The sequence below is a fragment of the Theropithecus gelada genome, chromosome 19, assembly GCF_003255815.1.
Source record: "Theropithecus gelada isolate Dixy chromosome 19, Tgel_1.0, whole genome shotgun sequence".
NCBI lineage: Eukaryota > Metazoa > Chordata > Mammalia > Primates > Cercopithecidae > Theropithecus > Theropithecus gelada.
This window is the reverse complement of record NC_037687.1, coordinates 16,104,772-16,114,431: the sequence shown is the minus strand read 5'-3', so window position 1 is coordinate 16,114,431 and position 9,660 is coordinate 16,104,772. Positions and strand designations below refer to the sequence as shown.

The window sequence follows — 9,660 nt, the reverse complement described above, 5'->3', positions numbered from 1 at the left end:
CATCATGGGAGCAGTAGTTCCCAGGCGGACCCGACGTGCCCAGCGCCGCAGCTACCAATGGGACCCTCAGGTCATAATCGCGAGTTGTGACGGGAGTTGTAGTTTCGGGACTCGCCTGAAGAGCCGCAGAGAGCGCCGGGAGCTAAGGGGCGGCGGCGACCGGAAGCGCAGTGCAAGCCCCCATGGCCGGGGTTCGGGTGCCCCTCTGGGGCATCTGCATGCTGCGAGTGGCGCTGGCTACCGTCTATTTCCAAGAGGAATTTCTAGACGGAGGTGAAGGGGCCACGCCCGTAGTGGCAGAGGTGTAAGCTCCCCCATCTGCGCCCCCCAAGGCTGGGCAGAGTCGTCGCGGGGTCGACGGCATCGAACTCTCGAATCCTCGAGGGTCCCCCTCACCCTTCCCTTAGGCCAAATTAACCATTATCACCTCTAACCGGTGTTATTTCCCCCTCCCCACAGAGCATTGGAGAAACCGATGGGTGCAGTCCACCAATGACTCCCGATTTGGGCATTTTAGACTTTCGTCGGGGAAGTTTTATGGTCATAAAGAGAAAGATAAAGGTTAGTGTAGAATCAGGACCAAATTGAGCCTAATGCTACGTCTCCATAGCACCCTCTCAAGGTAGTTGTGGCACAGCCAAACGCTTTTATTCCCGATTTACAGATGAAGACCTTAAGGCAAAGGTAGAACTTAAGGCAAAGGGCTCCTTACCCTTGTTTTTTGTTTCCTCTCTCTTTTCTTTCTTTCTCTCTTTCTTTCTCTCTTTCTTTCTCTCTTTCTTTCTCTCTTTCTTTCTCTCTTTCTTTCTCTCTTTCTTTCTCTTTCTCTCTCTCTCTCTCTCTTTCTCTCTCTCTCTCTCTCTTTCTCTCTCTCTTTCTCTCTCTCTTTCTCTCTCTCTTTCTCTCTCTTTCTTTCTTTCTTTCTTTCTTTTCTTTCTTTTCTTTCTTTCTTTCGAGACGGGGCCTTGCTCTGTTGCCCAGGCTGGAGTGCACTGGTGCGATCTCAGCTCACTGCAACTTCCACTTCCCGGGTTCAAGCAATTCTCCTGCCTCGGCCTCCCGAGTAGCTGAGACTACAGGCGCGCGCCACTGTGACCAACTAATTTTTGTACTTATTAGTAGAGACAGGGTCCACGTTGGCCAGGCTGGTCTCGAACTCCTGACCTCGTGATCCACCCGCCTCAGCCACCCAAAGTGCTGAGATTACAAGCATGAGCCACTGCACCCAGCCTCCTCTCTCCTTTCTTTATTGCCGAAGATTACTTTTTTTTTTTTTGAGACGGAGTCTCTCTGTCCCCGTGGCTGGAGTGCAGTGGCGCGATCTCGTCTCACTGCAAGCTCCGCCTCCCGGGTTCCCGCCATTCTACTGCCTCAGCCTCCCGAGTAGCTGGGACTACAGGCGCCCGCAACCGCGCCCGACTAATTTTTTGTATTTTTAGTAGAGACGGGGTTTCACCGTGGCCTCGATCTCCTGACCTTGTGATCCGTCCGCCTCGGCCTCCCAAAGTGCTGGGATTACAGGCGTGAGCCACCGCGCCCGGCCTTTTTTTTTTTTTTTTTTTTTTTTGAGACGGAGTCTTGCTCTGTCACCCAGGCTGGAGTACAGTGGCCGGATCTCAGCTCACTGCAAGCTCCGCCTCCCGGGTTTACGCTGTTCTCCTGCCTCAGCCTCCCGAGTAGCTGGGACTACCGGCCCTCCCGCCACCTCGCCCGGCTAGTTTTTTGTACTTTTTAGTAGAGACGGGGTTTCACCGTGTTAGCCAGGATGGTTTCGATCTCCTGACCTCGTGATCCGCCTGTCTCGGCCTCCCAAAGTGCTGGGATTACAGCCTTGAGCCACCGCGCCCGGCCAATGGCACGATCTTGGCTCACTCAAACCGCCGCCTCCCGGATTCAAGCGATTCTCTTGCTTCAGGCTTCCGAGAAGCTGCGATTACAAGCGCGTGCCACTACGCCCTCCTAATTTTTTTAGAGACAGTTTCACCACGTTGCTCTGGCTGTTCTCAAACTCCTGGCCTCAAGTAATCCACCTGCCTCGGCCTCCTAAAGTGCTGGGATTATAGGCGTAAGTTGGTATTAGGTCCTCTGAAGTCCAAGGAGACATATTCAGCTTATTTGGTATAATAAAATCATACCTGAAGCACTGTCAAATATGCAATGGTATTTAACCTTCTTTGGATTATATTTATATGAATGTGTTATTAGTAGGCATTACCAAAGTTGTCCCTCTTAATAAACACTAGTCAAGTGCATTTGAGGATCAAGGGCCACACCCCTCAGAAGGAAAAGGTTAGCGGGTGCTTTTTCTCATTTTAATTTTTGCATTTAAAAAAATAGGCCGGGCACGGTGGCTCACACCTTAATCTCAGCACTTTGGGAGGCCTTAGGCGGGAGGATCATGAGGTCAGGAGTTCAAAACCAGTCTGGCCAATATGGTGACACCCCATCTCTACTAAAAATACAAAAATTAGCTGGGTGTGGTGGTGCATGCCTGTAGTCCCAGCTACTCGGGAGGCTGAGGCAGAAGAATTGCTTGAACCCGGGAGGCAGAGGTTGCAGTGAGTAGAGATCATGCCACTGCGCTCCAGCCTCAGTGAGAGAGTGAGACTCCATCTAAAAAAAAAAGCAAGAAAAATATGGTCAGGCACGGTGGCTCATGCCTGTAATCCCAGCACGTTGGGAGGCCAAGGCGGGTGGATCACTTGAGGTCAGGAGCTTGAGACCAGCCTGGCCAACATGGTGAAACCGTGTCTCTACAAAAATACAAAAAAATTAGCCAAGCGTGGTGGCGCACACCTGTAATCCCAGCTACTTGGGAGAGTGAGGCAGGAGAATCACATGAACCCGAGAGGCAGAGGTTACAGTGAGTCGAGATCTTGCCACTATAGCCTGGGCAACAGAGCAAGACTCTGTCTCCAAAAAAAAAAAAAAAACTAGCTTAAAGAGAGCTAATTCAAGCTCTCGAAGTTTGAGGACAACTGTGCGGAAAACACAGATGCCAAAGAATAGAAGTCACTATAGCCTGGGCAACAGAGCAAGACTCTGTCTCAAAAAAAAAAAAAAAATCTAGCTTAAAGAGAGCTAATTCAAGCTCAAAGTTTGAGGACAACTGTATGGAAAACACAGATTCCAAAGAATAGAAGTCAGTGTTCTGAAGTGTAGAAGTTTGGGATCATTTGTATAGACAAAGTTTAGGAAAGCTTAACAGAATTTCAGCATCTTTCTAGGCAAGGCTTAATACGTAATGACCGTGATCCCATTAGTCAAGGTGGTCTTTTTCTTTTGAGAAGGTGTATTTAACATTTCACCCTGAAGATGTAGCAGTCACACAGCATCTTTTGTGCCATCTGGTCTGTGTTAGGTACAGTTCAGTACTGGAGGCAGTCAATCTGTAACCAAGGTCAGTGGTCACAAATGGAGGAGGCCTGGTCTCTGGTCTGTCCTAGTCATTTGCAGAACAAGAACAATGAGGAAGAAGGTTTATCTATGACTTAAGAAACACAGGTTACACCTGCAGGCAACATGACTCAGATGACACATATTGCTCAAGGCTTTTATTTATTTTATTTATTTTTTTTGAGAGGGAGTTTCACTTTTGTTGCCCAGGCTGGAGTGCAATGGCGCGATCTCTGCTCACCACATCTACCTCCCAGGTTCACATGATTCTTCTGCCTCAGCCTCCCAAGTAGCTAGGATTACAGGCGTGTGCCACCACACCTGGCTATTTTTTTAATTTTCTTTTTGAGACCGAGTCTCGCTCTGTCACCCAGGCTGGAGTGCAATGGCCCAATTTCAGCTTGGCTCCGCCTCCCAGATTCACGCCATTCTCCTGACTCAGCCTCCTGAGTAGCTGGGACTACAGGTGCCCACCACCACACCCGGCTAATTTTTTGTATTTTTTTTTTTTTTTTAGTAGAGGTGGAGTTTCACCACGTTAGCCAGGATGGTCTTCATCTCCTGACCTCGTGATCTGCCTGCCTCGGCTTCCCAAAGTGCTGGAATTACAGGCGTGAGCCACCGCGCCTGGCCTAATATTGTATTTTTAGTAGAGATGGGGTTTCTCCATTTTGGTCAGGCTGGTCTCCAACTCCTGACCTCAGGTGATCCACCTGTCTCGGCCTCCCAAAGTGTTGGAATTAGGGGCATGAGCCACCGTGTCCAACCTATTTTATTTATTTTTTTAAACGGAGTCTCGCCCTGCCGCCCAGGCTGGGGTGCAATGGGGCGATCTGGGCTCCTCCACCTCCCAGGTTTAAACGATTCGGCTGCCTCAGCTTCCCGAGTAGCTGGGACCACAGGCACGCGCCACTGCGCCTGGCTAATTTTGTATTTTTAGTAGAAATGGGGTTTCCCCACGTTGGCCAGGCTGGTCTCAAACTTCTGACCTCAAGTGATATACCTGGCTCAGCCTCCCAAAGTGCTGAGATTACAGATGTGAGCCACCATACCTGGCCTCTCAAGGCTTTTAAATTGTATTTGCTTTCACATATGTGAAAGTTTAGGCTGGGCGCGGTGACTTACACCTGTAATCTTAGTACCCTGGGAGGTCAAGGTGAGTGGATCATTTGAGGCCAAGAGTTCAAGACCAGCCTGGGCAACATGGTGAAACCCTGTCTCTACTAAAAATACAAAAATTAGCCAGGCGCGGTGTCGCATGCCTGTAGTCCCAGCTACTCAGGAGGTTAAGGCAGGAGAATTGCTTGAGCCCAGGAGTCAGAGTGAGCAAGATTGCGCCACTGGACTCCAGCCTGGGTGACAAGAGCAAAACCCCATCTCAAAAAAAGAATTAAAAAAAAAAAAGCCGGGCGCGGTGGCTCAAGCCTGTAATCCCAGCACTTTGGGAGGCCGAGACGGGCGGATCACGAGGTCAGGAGATCGAGACCATCCTGGCGAACACGGTGAAACCCCGTCTCTACTAAAAAAATACAAAAAACTAGCCGGGCGAGGCGGCGGGCGCCTGTAGTCCCAGCTACTCGGGAGGCTGAGGCAGGAGAATGGCGTAAACCCGGGGGGCGGAGCTTGCAGTGAGCTGAGATCCGGCCACTGCACTCCAGCCCGGGCGACAGAGCCAGACTCCGTCTCAAAAAAAAAAATAAATAAATAAAAATAAAAAAATAAATAAAAAAAATAAATAAAAAAAAAAAAAGGCCAGGCGCGGTGGCTCAAGCCTGTAATCCCAGCACTTTGGGAGGCCGAGACGGGCGGATCACAAGGTCAGGAGATCGAGACCATCCTGGCTAACACGGCGAAACCCCGTCTCTACTAAAAACACAAAATATTAGCCGGGCGAGGTGGCGGCGCCTGTGGTCCCAGCTACTCGGGAGGCTGAGGCAGGAGAATGGCGGGAACCCGGGAAGCGGAGCTTGCAGTGAGCTGAGATCTTGCCACTGCACTCCAGCCTGGGCGACAGAGCAAGACTCTGTCTCAAAAAAAAAAAAAAAAAAAAAAGAATGCCTCCACCTTCAGGTTTGTCTGACATACTCTCATAAAAGAACGAGATTTGAGACCGTGCCTAGGGGCTACTAGGAAAGGAAGGGTTGGTTTTGAAGTGAACACATAAATATGAGTGACAGGATGTTTTCTTCATGAAAGAGTGACACAGTTGACACGTACAGGGCAGCCCACCCAGTGCTATGAAGCGTTACATTACAAATCAGCGTGCAGGCCGGGCGCGGTGGCTCAAGCCTGTAATCCCAGCACTTTGGGAGGCCGAGACAGGCGGATCACGAGGTCAGGAGATCGAGACCATCCTGGCTAACACCGTGAAACCCTGTCTCTACTAAAAGATACAAAAAAACTAGCCAGGCGAGGTGGCAGCACCTGTAGTCCCAGCTACTCGGGAGGCTGACGCAGGAGAATGGCCTAAACCCGGGAGGCGGAGCTTGCAGTGAACTGAGATCCGGCCACTGCACTCCAGCCTGGGCGACAGAGTGAGACTCCATCTCAAAAAAAAAAAAAAAAAAAAACAAAAAAAAACAAATCAGCGTGCCGTGGAACGCACTGTCATCACCACCTATTCTGTCAGTCCAGTAGCTGTTTCAGAATGAGAATTCAGGAAACATTTAACAGTCTATTTTTTTATTCATTTGCTACGCAGGTTTCATTGAATCATCCCAACCCTAGGAAGATGAACAGAAGCTAAATTAACCCATGGTATTCATAATTAGATTCATAATTAGGTTTGACATTTAGAGTTGAAGTACTTTTGTAACTTAAAGCATAACAGTATGGCCAGGTGCAGTGGCGCATGCCTGTAATCCCAGCACTTTGGGAGGCCAAGGCAGGTAGATCACCTGAGGTTAGGAGTTCGAGACCAGCCTGGCCAGCATGGTGAAACCCTCTCTCCTCTCTACTCAAAATACAAAAATTAGCTGGGCATGGTGGCAGGTGCCTGTAATCCCAGCAGCTACTTGGGAGGCTGAGGCAGGAGAATCTCTTAAACCTAGGAGGCAAAGGTTGCAGTAAGCCAAGATTGCGCCACTGCACTCCAGCCTGGGTAACAGAATGAGACTCTGTCTAAAAAATAAATAGCCAGGCGTGGTGGCTCACACCTGTAATCCCAGCACTTTGGGAGGCCAAGGTGGGTGGATCACGAGGTCAGGAGATCGAGACCATCCTGACTAACATGGTGAAACCCTGTCTCTACTAAAAATACAAGAAATTAGCCAGGTATGGTGGCGGGCGCCTGTAATCCCAGCTACTCGGGAGGCTGCACCAGGAGAATGACTTGAACCCAGGAGGCAGAGCTTGCAGTAAGCCGAGATTGCGCCACTGCACTCCAGCCTGGGTGACAGAGCGAGATTCTGTCTCAATAAATAAATAAATAAATAAATAAATAAATAAATAAATAACAGTAGTATATTAAGAACAAAAACTTCCAGGTGTGTGAAATAAAAGTTGTATGGGCCAGGCACGGTGGCTCACACCTGTAATCCCAGCACTTTGGGAGGTCGAGGCGGGCAATCACCTGAGGTCAGGAGTTCGAGACCAACCTGACCAACATGGTGAAACCCCATCTCTACTAGAAATACAAAAATTAGCCAGATGTGGTGGCAGATGCCTGTAATCCGAACTACTCGGGAGGCTGAGGCAAGAGAATCACTTCAACCCCGGAGGCAGAGGTTGCAGTGCGCCAAGATCGCGCCATTGCACTCCAGCCTCGGTGACACAGCGAGACTCCATCTAAAAAAAAAAAAAAAAAAGTTGTATGGAAGCAGAGTGCCTGCTAGTGGTATACTCATTATGCATTATTGTATAATGCTCTGTTGGCACTGTGGATCACTGTAAACGGTTGGGACATTTGTGGTTGGGAGTAAGGGAAGGACATCCATTTAACTTTCTGCATTACTGAGCACAGCATCATTCCCAATCCTTCATGAGTATTTTTTGTTCAAAGGTCTGCAGACCACTCAGAATGGCCGATTCTATGCCATCTCTGCACGCTTCAAACCATTCAGCAATAAAGGGAAAACTCTGGTCATTCAGTACACAGTGAAACATGAGCAGAAGATGGACTGTGGAGGGGGCTACATTAAGGTCTTTCCTGCAGATGTTGACCAGAAGAACCTGAATGGAAAATCGCAGTACTATATTATGTTTGGTGAGTTTTGGTGGTACAACACAACCACTTCTAGCGACTTTGAAAACCCTCCCACCTCACGGGATCTTTAGACTAAGACTTGGCTCATGTAGTTAAGGTAGTAGTATTGAGTATATCGGATCCAAGGTTTATAGCACTATTAAACCTAATTAACATAAAAAGGCAACGGTGCCAGTCTGTTGTGTTCCTGAAGAAGTTATTTATTCACCATAAATCTTGCCCTCATGCAGGGTAAGGATACCTTATCTGAAATGTTTGGGAGCAGAAGTGTTTTGGATTTTGGAATTTTCGGGGGGATTTTGGATGATTTGCATTATCCTTACCGGTTGAGCATCGCTAATTTGAAAAATCTGAAATCCACAAAGCTCCAATGAGCATTTCCTTTCAACATCATGTTGAGTCTAAAAGTTTGGGTTTTGGAACACTTCAGATTTGTGATTTTTTGATTTGGGTTGCTCAACCTGTGCCGTTTTTTTTGTTTGTTTGTTTTGGTTTTGGTTTTGGTTTTGGTTTGAGCCAGAGTTGTCATTCTTGTGGCCCAGGCTGGAGTGCAATGGCAGTGGCCTGATCTCACCTCCCTGCAGTCTCCACCTCCTGGGTTCAAGTGATTCTCCTGCCTCAGCCTCTTGAGTTGCTGGGATTATAGGCATGTGCCACCATACCTGGCTAATTTTTTTTTTTTTTTTTTTTTTTGCATTTTAGTAGATATGGGGTTCCTTTTTTTGTGTGTGTGTGAGATGGAGTTTCGCTCTTGTTGCCCAGGCTGGTATGGAATGGCATAATGTCGGCTCATTGCAACCTCCTCCTCCCAGGTTCAAGGGATTCTCCTGCCTCAGCCTCCCAAGTAGCTGGGATTACAGGCGTGCACCGGCACGCCCAGTTAATTTTTGTATTTTTAATAGATACAGGGTTTCACCATGTTGGTCACGCGGGTCTCAAACTCCTGACCTCAGGTGATCCGCCCACCTCAGCCTCCCAAAGTGCTGGGATTACACGCGTGAGCCACTGCGCCCGGCTGAGATGGGGTTTCACCATGTTGGTCAGGCTGGTCTCAAACTCCTGACTGGTATGGAACTCCTGACCTCAGGTGATCCACCTGCCTTGGCTTTCCAAAGTGCTGGGATTACAGGCGTGAGCCACCACGCCTGGCCTCAACCTGTGTTTTGAATCCTTTAGGACTCAGTAAACCTTGGCCATGGGCCAAATTGGCCCACTGCCTGTGTTTATATGACCCATGAACTAAAAATGTTTTTTACATTTTTAACTGGTTCAAAAAAAAAATCAATACAAGGATGATATTTTGTGATACATGAAAATTGTATGAAATTTAGATTTCAGTGTCCAGAAATGAAGTCTTACTGAAATGCAGCCTCTCTCTGTTCATTTACATGTTGTCTGTGGCTGCTTGCCAGTATCGGTGGCAGAGTTAAGTTGTCATGACAGAGATCATTAGGCTTACAAAGCCAACAATATTTTACCATCTGGCCTTTATAGAAAAAGCCTGCAAACCTCTGGAAAATATTAAATGTCTCCTGACACCAGGAGATTAAAATTTGTGCTAGAACTAGGAAGGGATCATACTGGGCCACAGGAAATAGACACAAGTATAGCATAACTTAAAACTTTAAGAACAAATGTACCTCAGGCCAGGTGTGGTGGCTCACACCTGTAATCTCAGCATTTTGGGAGGCTGAGGCGGGCGGATCACTTGAGGTCAGGAGTTCAAGACCAGCCTGGCCAACATGGTGAAACCTTGTCTCTACTAGAAATACAAAAAAATTAGCCGGGCGTGGTGGTGCATGCCTGTAGTCGGGAGGCTGAGGCAAGAGAATTGCTTGAACCTGAGAGGCAGAGGTTGCAGTGAGCCGAGATCTCACCACTGCACTCCAGCCTGGGTGACAGAACGAGACTCTGTCTCCAAAAAAGGAATGAATGTGGCCGGGCACGGTGGCTCAAGCCTGTAATCCCAGCACTTTGGGAGGCCGAGACGGGCGGATCACGAGGTCAGGAGATCGAGACCATCCTGGCTAACACGGTGAAACCCCGTCTCTACTAAAAAA

General features: G+C 48.4%; 1 protein-coding gene across 1 annotated transcript in view; it reads left to right on the top strand.

Annotated features, from left to right (window-relative positions):
• The first annotated feature begins 117 nt into the window (after nucleotides 1-117).
• The window catches only part of CALR3 (calreticulin 3), a 21,822-nt gene continuing 12,279 nt past the window's right edge, over nucleotides 118-9,660 (top strand). Inside the window, exons 1-3 of the mRNA XM_025366158.1 lie at nucleotides 118-273; nucleotides 460-561; nucleotides 7,397-7,600. Coding sequence (XP_025221943.1) covers nucleotides 183-273; nucleotides 460-561; nucleotides 7,397-7,600 — 397 coding nt within the window. The 5' untranslated portion in view covers nucleotides 118-182. The remainder of the gene's footprint in view (nucleotides 274-459; nucleotides 562-7,396; nucleotides 7,601-9,660) is intronic.